Raw genomic sequence first — 18653 nt, 5'->3', positions numbered from 1 at the left:
ACTTTTTTCGCCCAGATTTTCCCACTATAAATCTCTTAAATCTGCAACTTTTTTTCTTGTAGATTTGCCACTTTAATCTAGTAAATTTGCAACTTTTTTCTCTAAATATTACCTGAAGTTACCAAATGCGGTTCTTGGCCCGTTAATGAACAGAGTGGGAGTGTAAATACCACCACACAGTAATCCTACACTTTTAGTGACAAAATTGTTAAATTAAAGGACTAAATTAACAGACTAAATGTTGAAGATAAAGTCACTGTTTACCTCTTGGATCCGACCTGAATTCCCGAGAATCTGAATCCCGAGTTCAAGTTCCGTTCTGTTGCTCTTTTCCCACTCGGAGGTCGGATCTTTCTGAGTTCCGAGTGCAATTGAACGCAGCATTACTATCAGCCATAAACGGTTGGATTCCCCCTCGGAGGCAGGTTGCTCAGCGTGTTTCCCTCTAAATGTTCTGATGGCCTTTTTCTGTTGTTCTTCTGGACTTTTCTATCTTCCTGAGATGGTTTTTATAGTCACGTAGACACGTCACAATGAGGATTTTAACACGTTACAAGTAATAACTGAGTCGTTTATTGACACACAGTTTTGTTTAGTCCATCCATGCAAGGTTATTATAGTTATTAACGAAAACGAGCCAAATAACCCAAAAGTAGAATTGAAAAAACAGTTTCGTTACCTGAAATGAAAATAAAAACGAGAGTTTTTAAATAAAAAAAAAAAACGATAACTAACTGAAACTGTATTTTGTGAACTAAAACTAACTGAAATTATAGTGAAAATGTCCTTCGTTTTCCTCTTTGTCAACTTTTTTCAGGCATAATCCAGAGTTTCTGTTTCTCCTCCGCTGAGTGTGTGTTTTCCTGATTTGTGTGTTAAATTACCGTAATAACTCCATGTTTCTGTAAAGAGAAACTTCTCAACTTTCACCAAACTTTGGAGTTAACCGTTTAGTTATTATGATAAAAGTGTCTCCGCAGCAACACTCTGTAAACTTTAGATGTTGTGTTTTCACTGTGTGCAAGTTAAAGTCTTTAATTCCACCATCAGATTATAAATCAGATTATAAATCCAGCAGCAGAATACATGTAGAGAAACACTGAATAATCCTTCTGGTTGATATGAAAGTTATTTATTGATCTGCTGGTTAGTGAACAGGAACACATGGTGAATAATCTGTTTACTGAGACTGGGATGTTTACACAACAACCAACATTATAAACACCTGAACTGGAAGAGTTAATAACCTTAACTTTAAAGGAAATAAAGAAACATTTATTAGGACCTCTTAGAATCTGCCACCCAACACACAGACCATTATAAAACTAAAGTAAAACTAATACAAATTAACTTAAAACTAATTTAAAAAAGTGACAAATTTACGATAAAAAAGTGACAAATTTACGATAAAAAAGTGACAAATTTACAAGAAAAAGGTGACAAATTTACAAGAAAAAGGTGACAAATTTGCGGGAAAAAAATCTCAAATTTATGAGAAAAAAGTGACAAATTTACAAGAAAAAAGTGACGAATTTACGGGAAAAAATTCTCAAACTTATGAGAAAAAGGTGACAAATGTACAAGAACTAAAACTAACTGAATTTTAAAACAAACATCACAACAAAATTAAAACTAAAACTAATAAACAATCCCAAACTGTTCTAACCTTGCATCTTTGGTCATTATTATTATTGTTGCACATAGTTTTATTTCCAGGTTTTGTAGCTTCGAGGGTTTTGTGGAATGTATTTTTTTTTTCTATTCAAATCTCCTGTTTTGTTTTTTTAATTAATCTTTAAATAATATATATATATAATAATTTTTTGATTCTGTTGTTAAAAAAAAAAATCACCAATTTGGACAATATGATTTATTGGATCAAATGAGTTGGTCTGAGTGGTAATAAATGTGATTTATGATGCTGTTATATAAATTCTATATTTCCCCGTTAATACAGAACAAACAGTTTTTTTTGACGGCAGTGAAAATGTTGTTTTTGAAAAGCAACAAATGGCAACAAATATGGATTTAGATAGAAATAAAGTTGCACAGCATTCAAATGTTGATCCAGAATACTAATATCAATATTCTGTATGAACTCTCAAACTCTTTTAGTTATTTTTAGGCCCTTTAAAGCTTTAATCCGTCTTCTTTATGCAGATATTATCCAGGCCTTGACTCTCTACGTCTAGTTATTACTGCTTTGCTTCACATATTAATCATGCATAAGCAGAATATAAACCCTTAATACTGTTTAATACACACAGTAATATAGTTGTAAGCAGTGTTGACATTTTAATGTGTTTATTAATGATTTTTGTGAACAATTATAACCTCCCAGGGAGCATTCATAACTGGAGAATAAACAGCTAATTATTAATAATACAGAAGAATCCTGTGTATAAAACATTTAAATGTTTATTCTGCCCGACAAAGTCTAACTGCAGTAAATACATAATTGAGTTATAACTAAAAATTAACTCCTTGATGTTGGTTTTATCTTGTGACAAAGTTTTAGATTTATTTTAGAGAAATAATGATGTAAAAACCACAAAATCCAACTCAAACCAAACAGTTATTGCAGTGACCACAGTCTGCTTTGGATATATATACTAATTTAAACATAAAAATAATAGAAATTATAAGTTTATTTGAAAGGGAAATTATTATCTAGATCAGGGGTCTCAAACTCAAATTACCTGGGGGCCGCAGGAGGCAGGATCACAATGACCAAAAAAGACACAAAATTACTAAATAAAGACACAAAATGACAGAAAAAAAACTAAATTACTTAAAAAAGAGACAAAATGACCAAAATAATACACATAATTACTAAAAAAAAAAGACACAAAATGACAGAAAAAACACTAAATTGCTTAAAAAAGACACAAAATTACTAATAAAAGACACAAAATGACAGAAAAACAAATTAAATTACTTAAAAAAAGACACAAAATGACCAAAATAATACACATAATTACAAAAAAAAGACACAAAATGACTGAAAAAACACTAAATTACTTAAAAAAAGACACAAAATGACCAAAAAAAGACACAAAATGACAGAAAAAAACTAAATTGCTTATAAAAGACACAAAATGACCAAAATAATACACATAATTACTAAAAATTGTCTTAAAAAAAGACACAAAATGACTGGAAAAACACTAAATTACTAACATTAAAACATAAAACTCACATTAACTCTTTTAATTTGAGACCCCTGGTCTAGACAGTTGTTAAGTAAAAAAGTGAGATAAAATTATATTAAGACAAAATTTCAACCAAAATCCGAACAGATTACTTTAGAGAAACCAGGTCCAGAATATTGTTTCTTCAGACGGGAGAGTTATTATTGTTGTTGACATTAATAAATGCTGAACTTTTATCTGCTTACAGTAAAATATTGTGAGTGTTTATGATGCTGTGGATGATATGAAGGATCCATTATCTACCAGCTGTATATAGTTTCTAGACTTCTGTTTCCTGGTGTGTAGATAGTTTCTGATACGTCTGTAAATAACTGGATGTTGTAAATAATAATAATAATAATAATAATAATAACCTGTTGACTGTCCTGTTCACTTTCTAAAGCCTTTTACACTGATTGGATGCAGGTTTTTGGTTTCTTTGTGTATTTATTGAGCTGTTTTAATGCCAAGTTGACTGTTTTTATGAGCTCGTCTGGTTCCATCTGCATGTTAATACTTCTGCATATTCTGTTTATTCAGATTCATAACCAGTGGTTTGAAGGGAATATATACAGGTACGTCTGAAAAAATAATCAGAATATCGTGAAAAAGTTCAATATTTCTTGTCAGTTATTCCAGAAAGTGAAACTCAAACATTATATAGATTCATTACACACAGAGTGAAATATTTCAAGCCTGTTTTTCTTCTGATTTTGATGATTCTGGCTTAGAGAGAATGAAAACACAGTATAAAATGAGAATATTGTGAAGAAGTTGAATATGTGAGTCCACAGTTGGTATTTTGTGTCTCTCTGTAAATTTTTATATCTTTTTGGTCATTTTTATATCTTTTTTTGGTCATTCTTGTGTCTTTTTTGGTAATTTTTATATCTTTTTTGGTCATTTTTGCGTCTATTTTTGGCTTTTCAACACTGTTTATATACATTTATCACCAATAATACAGTCATGGAAAAGATTATTTGACCACCCTTGTTTTTGTCAATTTCTTGTTCAAGATTATGAATAAAACCATGTTAAATGTCTAGATATCAGCTCTTAAATTAAACTCTTATCAGATATTTTTGTTGTTTTCATTATATTTGTGCAAACAAATGAACCTTCAGTTGTACCAGACATTAAAATACATTGAAAAAAACAACTTTACCAAAAAAGAAAAAAAACTGACCAAAATAGACACAAAATAACCAAAATAGACGTAAAATGACAAAAATAAAAAATATTGTGAAGAAGTTCAATTTTGGAGTCCACAGTTGGTATTTTGTGTCTCTTTTTGTAAATTTATGTCTCTTTTTGGTAATTTTTATATCTTTTTTTGGTCATTTTTGCATCTATTTTTGGTCATTTTATGTCTTTTCTTTGTTATGTTTTGTCTCTTTTGGTATTTTTATTTCTTTTTTTTGTCATTTTTGCATCTATTTTTGGTCATTTTTGCATCTATTTTTGGTCATTTGGTGTCTTTTGGTTATTTTTGCATCTTTTTTTGGTCATTTTATGTATTTTCTTTGTTATGTTTTGTCTCTTTTGGTAATTTTATGTCTATTTTTGGTCATTTTGTCTCTTTATAGGTCATTTTTGCATCTATTTTTGGTCATTTTATGTATTTTCTTTGTTATGTTTTGTCTCTTTTGGTCATTTTACATCTATTTTTGGTCATTTTATGTATTTTCTTTGTTATGTTTTGTCTCTTTTGGTCATTTTACATCTGTTTTTGGTCATTTTATGTATTTTCTTTACACTGAGTTTTGTGTTTTCATTATCTCTAAGCCAGAATCACCAAAATTACAAGAACATTTTTGGAAAAACTTGAAATATTTCACTCTGTGTGTAATGAATCTATATAATGTCTGAGTTTCACTTTCTGAAATAACTGACAAATAATATTGAACTTTTTCCACGTATTCTAATGTTTTGAGATGTAGTTTGCTGCTGTCAGTTTCTCCATGCTGAGTCAGATTATAGATGTCATCTCCATGTGCTTAATAAAAACTTTGACCCACTTTGACTTGTTATTTGTGCCACTTTTGCCCTCACGACAAGAAAAAAAACACGGCAAATATGGGCATAAATGTTCAACAAAAACATTTATTGCTTGGCTTCGGCCGGACTCCAAAGCAAACAAAACCTCGGAGGCCTTTTATTAAGACAACAAGCACGTTAATCATCGTCATCAGGGACAAATAAAGCACTTTTCATGGAGACAGGAACACACGGGGACTCCTGGTGGACACCACCAGCGCCACCAGCACCACCAGGACCACCAGCACCACCAACATCTACTGGAACTAAATCACCACTTTGCATAGATTCACTCCCTTTCATAGCACAGACAAGAGACTGTTACACAGACACAAAGTACGGTTCAGGTTTCACTCTCGACTTGTTAAAATCAAGAACTGAGATATGACACGTCATAAGAAACAATATCAAACACACACCCAACTATGTGTCATTATAAAGGGATAAATCATTTATTTCATCAAGTCTTTGCTTCATCTGTACAACAAAAACGGTACATTTTGTTACGGTGTCGACTTCCTGATCTCCGGGACAAAATCAAGCACATTTCCATAATGTCACATGTTGGGTTGGAAAGGTAGAAAATATTACATCAGCACAACAAATCCAAACAAATCCTCATGTTCTCCTGTCAACTCATGTTTCTGATAGGTTAGAGTTCCATGGGAAGGAAGTCTGAGCTCTATAGCTTAGTAATACACTACGTTTAAAAAAATGTACAACTAGTTCTGTACTGAATGCCACTTTTTAATGCTTAAAAGAGCAAAAAGGGCACAGAAAAAGTGAAGATTAGGCAATTACACTTTAAAATGATGCAAGAAAATCGCCCTGTTAGCTCCGTGTGGAGATGATCTGTCTCACTGCTCTAGTGAAGAGTGTTTTTTTATTCTTAAAGGTATTTTAGAGGAGGAGGCGGAGTCTTCTTAGTGCTCAGACACAGTGAGGTGCTGCATCTTCTTGGCGGCCTCTTCAGACACCGTCTTGGTGGTCTTCTCGGGGCTGGGGGCCGGGCTGGGGGCCGGGCTGGGGTTAGGAGTGTTGGCTGCACTGTTTGGATACAACCTGCTGCCGAAGATCACGCTGCCCACCCGCACGTTGGTGGAGCCCACCTCGATCTGGAACACAGGGAAACACATGGGAATACATGCGATGGAGCAGTCAAGTCAAGTCAATTTTATTCATATAGCCCAAAATCACAAATCACAGATTTGCCTCAAAGGGCTTTACAGACTGTAAAAAAAAACCTTTAACAGGGAAAAACTCCTCAAAAACCCTTTTAACAGGAAAAACTCCTCAAAAACCCTTTTAACAGGGAAAAACTCCTCAAAAACCCTTTTAACAGGGAAAAACTCCTCAAAAACCCTTTAACAGGGAAAACTCCTCAAAACCCCTTTTAACAGGGAAAAACTCCTCAAAAACCCTTTAAACAGGGAAAAACTCCTCAAAAACCCTTTAAACAGGGAAAAACTCCTCAAAAACCCTTTTAACAGGGAAAACTCCTCAAAACCCCTTTTAACAGGGAAAAACTCCTCAAAAACCCTTTTAACAGGAAAAACTCCTCAAAAACCCTTTTAACAGGGAAAAACTCCTCAAAAACCCTTTTAACAGGAAAAACTCCTCAAAACCCCTTTAACAGGGAAAAACTCCTCAAAAACCCTTTTAACAGGGAAAACTCCTCAAAAACCCTTTAAACAGGGAAAAACTCCTCAAAAACCCTTTAAACAGGGAAAACCTCCTCAAAAACCCTTTTAACAGGGAAAACTCCTCAAAAACCCTTTAAACAGGGAAAACTCCTCAAAAACCCTTTAAACAGGGAAAAACTCCTCAAAAACCCTTTAAAACAGGGAAAAACTCCTCAAAAACCCTTTAAACAGGGAAAAACTCCTCAAAAACCCTTTTAACAGGGAAAACTCCTCAAAACCCCTTTAACAGGGAAAAACTCCTCAAAACCCCTTTTAACAGGGAAAAACTCCTCAAAAACCCTTTTAACAGGGAAAAACTCCTCAAAAACCCTTTTAACAGGGAAAAACTCCTCAAAAACCCTTTTAACAGGGAAAAACTCCTCAAAAACCCTTTTAACAGGGAAAAACTCCTCAAAACCCCTTTAACAGGGAAAAACTCCTCAAAACCCCTTTAACAGGGAAAAACTCCTCAAAAACCCTTTTAACAGGGAAAAACTCCTCAAAACCCCTTTAACAGGGAAAAACTCCTCAAAAACCCTTTTAACAGGGAAAAACTCCTCAAAAACCCTTTAAACAGGGAAAAACTTACCAATATACTGATTACTATATACTTACTGATAGAAATGTATTAGTCCTAGTGGGAGGAAAAAGAAAAAAAAGGGACCAAAAAACTGATGTAAAATAACCAAAATACACACAAAATGACCAAAAAAGACACAGAATTACCAAAAAAGAAATAAAATTATTTAAAAAAAGACACAAAATAATTTTTTTTTAAAAGACACAAAATGACCAAAGAAAGACACAAAATTACTAAAAAGACATAGAATTACCAAAAAACCCACACAATTCTTAAAAAGACACAAAATTATTTAAAAAAAAAGACACAAAATGACCAAAAAAAGTAATTAAAGGGACCTTCCACACACAACACGGCATAGTGCCATTCATATAAAACTCACATTAAACTTTCATATCAAGGTGGGGGCCACAAAATATCATCACGAGGGCCACAATTGGCCCACGGGCCGCCAGTTTGAGACCCATGGTTTAGAACCATGTTGTGCATCAAAGGGTTAATAAAAAACTTGCAAGAGTGAATTTCATTTGAGCTATTATTTGCATCCATATTTGTGATGAGGATATAAAGAGTGATGATGAGGATATAAAGAGTGATGATGAGGATATAAAGAGTGATGATGAGGATATAAAGAGTGATGATGAGGATATAAAGAGTGATGAAGATACTCACGGCGTGTTCAAAGTCAGTGGACATCCCCATGCTGAGCTCTACGTCCTCCAGAGGAAGCTTCAGACTGTCACACACCTCCTGCCTCCGACTCAGCAGCATCTACACCACCACACAAATATCACATACAGATACATAGACAGGCCTGCCCCTGGCCACAAGGGGGCCCAAGCCAAAACATTTCTTCACTCCAATTCACCAACAGATGGCGACATTTTACATCCATTAAAATAACATTAGCCAAGTCCTTGTGTGGTGATAAAATAGATTATAAACTTGAGCCGAATATTCGACCAACAACTGATAAATTTACCACTGCCTTTCAACAGAGGTGCATGTATATGCAGACAAAGGTGTTAACAAGATATTTAATAAATGGTAAGGGCCGCTGGAAAAACTGGTCAGTTAGTGTCTAAAACTCGTCAGTTAGTGTGTAAAACTAGTCAGTTAGTGTCTAAAACTGGTCAGTTAGTGTCTAAAACTCGTCAGTTAGTGTCTAAAACTAGTCAGTGTGTAAAACTCGTCAGTTAGTGTCTAAAACTCGTCAGTTAGTGTCTAAAACTCGTCAGTTTGTGTCTAAAACTAGTCAGTTAGTGTCTAAAACTGGTCAGTTAGTGTCTAAAACTGGTCAGTTAGTGTCTAAAACTGGTCAGTTAGTGTTAAAACTGGTCAGTTAGTGTCTAAAACTGGTCAGTTAGTGTTAAAACTCGTCAGTTAGTGTCTAAAACTGGTCAGTTAGTGTTAAAACTCATCAGTTAGTGTCTAAAACTAGTCAGTTAGTGCTAAAACTAGTCAGTTAGTGTTAAAACTCATCAGTTAGTGTCTAAAACTGGTCAATTAGTGTCTAAAACTGGACAGTTAGTGTCTAAAACTCGTCAGTTTGTGTCTAAAACTCATCAGTTTGTCTAAAACTGGTCAGTTAGTGTCTAAAACTCGTCAGTTTGTCTAAAACTAGTCAGTTAGTGTCTAAAACTGGTCAGTTAGTGTCTAAAACTGGTCAGTTAGTGTCTAAAACTCGTCAGTTTGTGTCTAAAACTCGTCAGTTTGTGTCTAAAACTCGTCAGTTAGTGTCTAAAACTAGTCAGTTAGTGTCTAAAACTAGTCAGTTAGTGTCTAAAACTGGTCAGTTAGTGTCTAAAACTGGTCAGTTAGTGTCTAAAACTAGTCAGTTAGTGTCTAAAACTCGTCAGTTAGTGTCTAAAACTCGTCAGTTAGTGTCTAAAACTCGTCAGTTAGTGTCTAAAACTAGTCAGTTAGTGTCTAAAACTAGTCAGTTAGTGTCTAAAACTCGTCAGTTAGTGTCTAAAACTAGTCAGTTAGTGTCTAAAACTAGTCAGTTAGTGTCTAAAACTTGTCAGTTAGTGTCTAAAACTAGTCAGTTAGTGTCTAAAACTCGTCAGTTAGTGTCTAAAACTCGTCAGTTAGTGTCTAAAACTAGTCAGTTAGTGTCTAAAACTCGTCAGTTAGTGTCTAAAACTCGTCAGTTAGTGTCTAAAACTAGTCAGTTAGCGTCTAGAACTGGTCAGTTAGTGTCTAAAACTGGTCAGTTAGTGTCTAAAACTGGTCAGTTAGTTCTAAAACTCATCAGTTAGCGTCTAAAACTGGTCAGTTAGTGCTAGAACTGGTCAGTTAGTGTCTAAAACTGGTCAGTTAGTTCTAAAACTCATTAGTTAGCGTCTAGAACTGGTCAGTTAGCGTCTAGAACTGGTCAGTTAGTGCTAGAACTGGTCAGTTAGCGTCTAGAACTGGTCAGTTAGTGCTAGAACTGGTCAGTTAGTGTCTAAAACTGGTCAGTTAGTTCTAAAACTCATCAGTTAGCGTCTAGAACTGGTCAGTTAGCGTCTAGAACTGGTCAGTTAGTGCTAGAACTGGTCAGTTAGTGTCTAAAACTCGTCAGTTAGTGTCTAAAACTCGTCAGTTTGTCTAAAACTCGTCAGTTAGTGTCTAAAACTAGTCAGTTAGTGTCTAAAACTCGTCAGTTTGTCTAAAACTCGTCAGTTAGTGTCTAAAACTCGTCAGTTAGCGTCTAGAACTGGTCAGTTAGCGTCTAGAACTCGTCAGTTAGTGTCTAAAACTCGTCAGTTTGTCTAAAACTCATCAGTTAGTGTCTAAAACTAGTCAGTTAGTGTCTAAAACTAGTCAGTTAGTGTCTAAAACTCATCAGTTAGTGTCTAAAACTCGTCAGTTAGTGTCTAAAACTCGTCAGTTAGTGTCTAAAACTAGTCAGTTAGTGTCTAAAACTAGTCAGTTAGTGTCTAGAACTGGTCAGTTAGCGTCTAGAACTGGTCAGTTAGCGTCTAGAACTGGTTTCTACCTGGAAGTCTGGGTTGGGGCCCAGCGTGAGGTCGTAGCCGTAGCGACCGATGGTCATGAGTCCTGAGAAGTGCAGCGCGGAGCATTTAGTCACGATGTGTTTCACCGTGTTCACCGTCTCTTCTGGAGGCAGACCGTGTTTACCTACAACACACATTTATAACTTTATATTTATAACTATACTGTTAGTGAACAATAGAGTCTGTTCATATAGTATTGATCTGTGATCAGATCCCAGAATCAGGACTAGAATCAGAGTTTATACCCAACATCTGTCTGTCCTGACTCATAATATAAATACAGTCATGGAAAAAATTATTAGACCTCATTTTAATGGCTGGTACAACTAAAGGTTCATTTGTTTGGACAGATCATGGTTTTATTGATAATAACCAAAATCATTATCAAATAAAACCATGTTAAATATCACAGCACACTTGTCATGGCCAAGCCGGTCCATTTGATAACTTTTTAGTGTTTGTGAGACCAAAACTCTGGAGGAGTAGTCGACCGGAAAAACAACACGGAAGAAACGGAAGAATAAATCTAGGATTAAGCCCCGTGGAGAGAATATAGTGAGCTTTTTTCAAGCACACTCAATCAACAGGGCATTAAGTCAAATGATCTATATAACATGTGCAATACGCTTTTTTTTCTGAATAACATGTCCAATAGGTTTTTCCTTTTCTCTGTTTTTTTTCCTGAACAGAAGTGAAATGTTTTGTGCTCAATATATGTGTTCAGTGATCTCAATCATTTGCAGCTTTGCCATGTGTCTGTTTGTTCCTGTCCTTTTTTTGTTTGTTTGTTTGTTTGATGGGTGCATGCCTTGTTTGGTTATTTATTTAATATTTATCTTTTTTGCACTGACGGGAGAGCTGTGCCTCAATTTCGTTGTGCTAACATATTTTTTATACTACCATGCTATGACAATAAAGACTCTAAATCTTCATTAACCCATTGAAGCCGGGAAAGCGGATACGTCGTTTTGTAGTATATGTATAAGCTCTCAGATACTTTATGAATTTCATTTCTATCTGCTACAGAGGCTGAAAAATCTATTATTTAGTAGAAGAGTTGACACTTCTGTTGAATTTACAGAGAAACTTCAGGTTTTAGGGGCTTATTTTAAAATCGGCCAGAGGTTTTACAGGCAGTTTTAGGCGTCAATGGGTCAATACCAAACACCAACCCGCCAGCACTGAAAGAAAAGAAGTTTAAATCGACCATAAAATCAGATTGAATCATGGATTGACAGTATCATGATACCCCGTCTTATTACAGATTTTTGTGAAAATTTGTCATAATTAGTATACGAACTCTTTGAGTTATGGACAAAAACATATTAGGTGAGATCACAGTTATTCCTCGAGGTATTCCTGAGAAACCTCGTTCATAAGAACAGGACATATGTAGATACGGACAACCTGAGAACAACATGAAAGGATAAAATAAAAATAAGAAGGTGAAGAAGAGAAGAACTGACTCTGTTCTCCGCTGGTGTTGATCTGCACCATGACCTTTAACCTCTGAGTGCTGGCTCCTCTCAGGCGCTGCCAGGAGCTGTTGACCCGCTCGGCCAGTTTGGCCGAGTCGACCGTCTCCACCAGGAAAAGGTTCGGCACGCCTGCAAACACAAAGACAAGACTCTGAACCAAGGTCCGTGTTCTGTTCCATTGGCTACATCTGGTCCTGGTGGTTTTGGTTTCACACTGCAAAAGGACTTTACAAGATAATTCTACTGGACACGTCTGGAGAACCTGATAATGTAATAAATTCCCGATAATGTAATAAAAATCAGCACTTGAATCCATTGAAAATGTAATAAAACCTGATAACGTAATAACTTCCCGATAATGTAATAACTTCCCGATAATGTAATAAAGTGCATTTCCCAATAATGTAATAGACTTTTTACCAATAATGTAATAAAGTATAACACCAAGCACCTTTAGATTTCAAGAAGCTGTTGAATCATTCGGTTGTCATCAAAAGTGAATAAACATTCAACTTTGACCTGTTGGTGGCGCTAGAGCTCTGAGCTAGAGTTGATACACAGTATCACCACTTGAACCCAAGTAATGGGTGGTCTGCTGTTACATTATTACAATATTGGGGAATTATTACATTATCAGGACTTGGGAAATGAAGGCTAACCTGATAATGTAATAACCTCCATTAATGATATACTTTATTACATTATTGGTAAAACGTGTATTATATTATTGGGAAATGCACTTTATTACATTATTGGGAAGTTATTACATTATCAGGTTCTACACACGTCACCTCCCTGTGGACTTCCGCGGCTCATTTTGTTTAGGTTACGCTGCGTTATTAGGCCGGCCGCCATCTGACCTCCCATCCTCTCTCACCCTCGCTCTCTCATCCTCGCTCTCTCATCCTCGCTCTCTCACCCTCGCTCTCTCATCCTCGCTCTCTCACCCTCGCTCTCTCACCCTCGCTCTCTCACCCTCGCTCTCTCATCCTCGCTCTCTCACCCTCGCTCTCTCATCCTCGCTCTCTCATCCTCGCTCTCTCATCCTCGCTCTCTCATCCTCTTAGAAAACAAGTTGAAAGTCTGGTTATTTTTATGTGTTTTCTCCAGTTGGCTCTTTATGAAGTCGTCCGACCAGATTTCAATCAGGTATCTAATCTCGTCATCTCCCCGTGTACTGCTGCGGCTCATCTTGTCATATATTTTGTTTTATCTGCTGTAACGGCTAATTGTGTTTTTGCTGTAACGGCTGATTAGCGTGACGTAACTTCCTGTACCGTAATTCGAGAGCAGAAGAAGAAAAAAACTTCCTGTCATTGATACGAAGGTCCGAACTATAAAAAAAGTTGTTTTCACACTGCAAAAGGTTGGGACCTTGGTTAGTTTGGTCCGGACCGAGACCACCTCTTCTGGTCGGACCAAACTTTGGTCCTTTCACACCTGGAATTTAGGTTGGGATCAAACTGAAAAGTGCTAAAGTCCGGACCAAACCAGATAAGTGTGAAAGCGCCCTTAGTGGAAGGTTTTTACCAAGCAGCCTGAATATGAGAGTTATTAATCACTCACCCAACAGTTTGTTGACATTATTCTTCTGTAGATGGCCGATAAAGTGCCACTTGATTTCTGGACAAGAGTCTAAAATCTTGATGAGGAAAAAGAGACAGATTATAAATCTATCACACTCTGCAGAGGGAAACAGTAGATTAAAGTGTGAGAACGTACCAGAGGATCTGAAGCTTTGTCCACCAGTTCATTCACCTGGAGACGATAGAAGGGTCAAGGAATCATTTAAAGCTTTGACAATATCACTAGATGATTATTTGATAACATAGATATGTTCATTTTGTATTTACGTCATTTCCAACTCATTAATATAGGTCATATACGGTGCATGTATTCTGAAAAATGAATAGCATGCATCAAGTTAATTGAACTTTATTAGCTTCACTTGTATTATTTATTACATTTCCAACCACTAAGACGTGATCAGTTCCAGTGAGACTTCCTGATGAACACCTTCACCACACACACTTTACAGTTGTTATTATTATTATTATTATTATTATTATTACTCCTTTCCTCATATGTCTTTGTCTAGTGTTGGTGCTTCCTTTCTAGTGTCAGATTTTAGTAAACTCAGTCTGTTATTAAGGACATCTGATACTACGAGAACCAGGTGAGAAACCTTGTGGTAGAAGTGTTTTAGGAGGTGTGAGGTGTTGTTTCTTCATAAATGCTGCCGTCTGTACAGCTGAGATCTTTTTATACTCACGTAATTCTCTCCAAAGTTGCGCTGGCCTTGTCTGTAGGCCTCCACCACCATCTCTGGAGGTTTGGTCTTACTGACAGCTACGAGGCGAGGAGGCACCGCCGGAAGGATCTGAGGAACACAACACATTTAGAACATCTATAACATTTATAACATCTATAACATCTATAACATCTGTAACATCTATAACATTTATAACATCTATAACATTTATAACATCTATAACATGTATAACATCTATAACATGTATAACATCTATAACATGTATAACATCTATAACATTTATAACATCTATAACATGTATAACATCTATAACATTTATAACATCTATAACATGTATAACATTTATAACATTTATAACATTTATAACATCTATAACATTTATAACATCTATAACATCTATAACATTTATAACATTTCTAACATCTATAACATTTCTAACATCTATAACATCTATAACATTTATAACATTATAACATCTATAACATCTATAACATTTATAACATCTATAACATTTATAACATCCATAACATCTATAACATCTAACATTTATAACATCTATAACATTTATAACATCTATAACATTTATAACATCCATAACATCTATAACATCTAACATTTATAACATCTATAACATTTATAACATCTATAACATTTATAACATCTATAACATCTATAACATCTAACATTTATAACATCTATAACATTTATAACATCTATAACATTTATAACATCTATAACATCTATAACATCTATAACATTTATAACATCTATAACATTTATAACATCTATAACATCTATAACATCTATAACATCTATAACATTTATAACATCTATAACATTTATAACATCTATAACATTTATAACATGTATCAGGGATAGGGTTGTCAAAAGTATCGATACTAAAACGTTGTATCCGGATACGATACTCATTTTCAAAAGTATCAATGAATAATAATAAATAAATCAGGCAGGTAGTATGCCCATTAGGGTTGTGACGATACTAAAATGTTCAACTGGATACCGATACTCAGGAAAATATTCGATACTCGATACCATTTTCGATACCACCAGGATAAAAACAAAGACCCCAAAATTTAACAGAATTATTTTCATTAACAAGAAAAATGCAACATGTAAAAATGAACAGAACCACAGGTTAAATATTTATAATTAAAAAAATTGTGCAAAAAGAAACTGCAGCTATGATAACAAGCTTCAGGTCTGAGGTAGTGCAGAAAATACATAAATACAATAAACAAGAACAATCAGAACAATATTTTGAGGTTGTATGCTGTGCACAATATTAGGCAAGCTTGATAAAAAAATAACAATAACTTAAGTGTTCATTCCTTGGCTGGATATTGATACTTTTGAAAATGAGTATCGTATCCAGATACAATGTTTTAGTATCGATACTTTTTTGAGTATCGATACTTTTGACAACCCTAGTATCCGGATACGATACTCATTTTCAAAAGTATCGATAAATAATAATAATAATAATAATAATAATAAATAAATCAGGCACGTAGTATGCCCATATTACGTTTATTGACACAGTGTCAGTTACATAAACATTAAGAGTTAATAAGTTTATATAAATGTTGGTGAGTGAAAAGTGTTATTTTCTCTCTTTTAGTCCCAGAATGAAGCAGAGAAAAGTCGACTTATCAAGCTTGTCTAATATTGTGCACAGCATCCAAAATATTGCTCTAATTGTTATTGTTTATTGTATTTATTTATTTTCTGCACTACCTCAGACCTGAAGCTTGTTATCATAGCTGCAGTTTCTTTTTGCACAACTGTTTTTATTATAAATATTTAAACCTGTGGTACATGTTGCATTTTTCTTGTAAATAATTTTGGGGTCTTGTTGTGTTTTTATCCTGGTGGTATCGAAAATGGTATCGAGTATCAACTTTAATTATTAGTAATAAGCCACAGAGAGACAGTGGTATAAAATAACTAAGTACATTTACTCAAGTACTGGACTTAAGTACAATTTTGAGATACTTGTACTTTACTTGAGTATTTCCATTTTTATGTAACTTAATACTTCTACTTCACTACATATATTGAACATACATATATTGAACTTTTTACTCCACTACATTTATCTGACAGCTTTAGTTACTTTACAGGTCAGATTTAACATGAAAACATGAGACATTTAAAGTGATTAGACTTGTTTTTATTTTATTTAAACCTCATAACAGTATATTAAATAGTTCAAATCAGCCCTAACTTGACAGTAAAATGCTGCTTATATAAATGCATCAATAATAATAATCTAATAATATATTTATAACATATAAAACAATCTGAGTGGATCCATTCTGCATAACGAGTACTTTTACTTTTGATACTTTAAGTACATTTTGGTGCTGATACTTTAGTAGTTTTACTTCAGTAAGTTTTGAATGCAGGACTTTTACTGTAGTGGAGTCATTTCACAGTGTGTATTAGTACTTTTACTGTAGTGGAGTCATTTCACAGTGTGTATTAGTACTTTTACTGTAGTGGAGTCATTTCACAGTGCGTATTAGTACTTTTACTGTAGTGGAGTCATTTCACAGTGTGTATTAGTACTTTTACTGTAGTGGAGTCATTTCACAGTGTGTATTAGTACTTTTACTGTAGTGGAGTCATTTCACAGTGTGTATTAGTACTTTTACTGCAGTAAAGGATCTAAATGCTCAGAGACGTCTGGATGATACCAGAAGAAGCTGTTCTCTCTTCATGCTTTGACCTGGATTCAAACCTTGATGCTATTTAAATAAGAGAGCAATTTATGAAAATAACAAGAGGTGGAAGAAGTATTCAGGTCCTTTATACCTCACTGTGAAATGACTCCACTACAGTAAAAGTCCTGCATTCAAAACTAATTATGTATATATATATATATATATATATATATATAAAAGTCTCTTGCATTGGAAGTGCAATTTACTGAGGGGTTAATAAAATTATATCTATCTATCTATCTATCTATCTATCTATCTATCTAATCCACTTTATTTAAACAATAAAAAACAATAAAAGCACACTAAAAAAGATAGGTAGACAATGAAACACTAAAATACAATATGATAAAATAGAATAAAATAAAATGCACTGCCCGCACAAAATAAAATATGCATGTATACACATTAAATCATAAAAATCATAAAATCAACACTCTACGTATCTATCAGGTTGTTATTTTTCCAAATATATTATTGTATTATTATTATTATTATTATTATTGATGCATTTATGTAAGCAGCAATATTTACTTAATCACTGCATAATCACTTTACATTTATCATGTTTTCATGTTAAATCTGGACCTGTAAAGTAACTAAAGCTGTCAGATAAATGTAGTGGAGTAAAAAGTTCAATATTTGCCTCTAAATGTAGTGAAGTAGAAGTATAAAGTTACATAAAATGGAAATACTCAAGTAAAGTACAAGTACTACTAAATTATACTTAAGTACAGTACTTGAGTACATGTACTTAGTTACTTTCAACCACTCAAAATCACATCTTCACTAGCAGCATGTGTCACAGAGCTGCTGTGGTGAGGAGATGCTGGTGAAAAGCCTGTAATAATAGCCTAAAAACATGGTAAATATTAATAATAAAACATCTTCCAGGCTCATATCTGTGCAGCAGCGTGCATGCAGCTGCAGATCCTAATCATACACGTTATGCATTAACCAATAATAGCAATAATATCCTTGCATGGCGTTATGAAAGTGCTGCCACTATCCAAAGGTTGAGGTGTTTGGCAGCCTTACATAACGCGTCGTGCTGCCGCAGCAGAGACTCTGAGGACCGGGAGACTGGAGCCGGAGCAGCGGCTCTCCGGAGCCCAGCCTCCCGGGGAACAGTTACCTTGGGCCGGCGAGCCGCCGCCTGGTTCACCCGCTCCACCACCGACCGCAGCGCCTTCCCAACCTCCTCCGACATTACTGCTCTCAACATACAGACAGGAGCTACGGCACCACGTAAAGAAGCTACGTCACCATACGGCACGACGTAAAGAAGCTACGGCACGACGTAAAGAAGCTACGTCACCATACGGCACGACGTAAAGAAGCTACGACACGACGTAAAGAAGCTACGGCACGACGTAAAGGAGCTACGTCACCATACGGCACCACGTACAGAAGCTACGGCACCACGTAAAGAAGCTACGTCACCATACGGCACCACGTAAAGAAGCTACAACACGACGTAAAGAAGTTACGGCACGACGTAAAGAAGCTACGGCACCACGATTTTGTTTGTGTTATTCTTTCTTAACCCCCTGGCAAATACTGTATATATTGTAAATTGTTATTGTGAATGAAAACAAATAAAAATAAATAAATAAAACGTAAAGAAGCTACGGCATGACGTAGAGAAACGTATCCTGGTGACGACAACA

At 34.9% G+C, this 18653-nt stretch overlaps 1 protein-coding gene across 1 annotated transcript; it reads right to left on the bottom strand.

The window, feature by feature from the left end:
- Positions 1-5679: 5679 nt before the first annotated feature.
- On the bottom strand, positions 5680-18267 carry plpbp (pyridoxal phosphate binding protein). The gene is made up of 8 exons (XM_059332531.1): positions 18119-18267; positions 14243-14350; positions 13693-13728; positions 13537-13612; positions 11959-12099; positions 10474-10616; positions 8163-8261; positions 5680-6343 (listed from the first exon to the last, which is right to left on the bottom strand). The coding sequence occupies exons 1-8, from the start codon at positions 18206-18208 to the stop codon at positions 6152-6154; spliced, it is 885 nt and encodes a 294-aa protein (XP_059188514.1). The 5' UTR covers positions 18209-18267; the 3' UTR covers positions 5680-6151.
- Between the last annotated feature and the right edge of the window lie 386 nt (positions 18268-18653).

The sequence above is a fragment of the Centropristis striata genome, chromosome 5 (genome assembly GCF_030273125.1).
Source record: "Centropristis striata isolate RG_2023a ecotype Rhode Island chromosome 5, C.striata_1.0, whole genome shotgun sequence".
Taxonomy (NCBI): Eukaryota; Metazoa; Chordata; class Actinopteri; order Perciformes; family Serranidae; genus Centropristis; species Centropristis striata.
Note: the sequence above shows the minus strand (reverse complement) of the source record. Positions and strands in the feature narration are given on the sequence as shown.

Bases quoted from the DNA above. Each gene is read 5' to 3' on its own strand.
- plpbp (XM_059332531.1), bottom strand. From the start codon at position 18,208: ATGTTGAGAGCAGTAATGTCGGAGGAGGTTGGGAAGGCGCTGCGGTCG. The intron at 12,100-13,536 runs GTGAGTGATTAA...TTGTGTTTGCAG, and splicing joins TAATGTCAACAAACTGTTGG to GCGTGCCGAACCTTTTCCTG. The intron at 8,262-10,473 runs GTAGAAACCAGT...GTGGTGGTGTAG, and splicing joins GCCCCAACCCAGACTTCCAG to ATGCTGCTGAGTCGGAGGCA.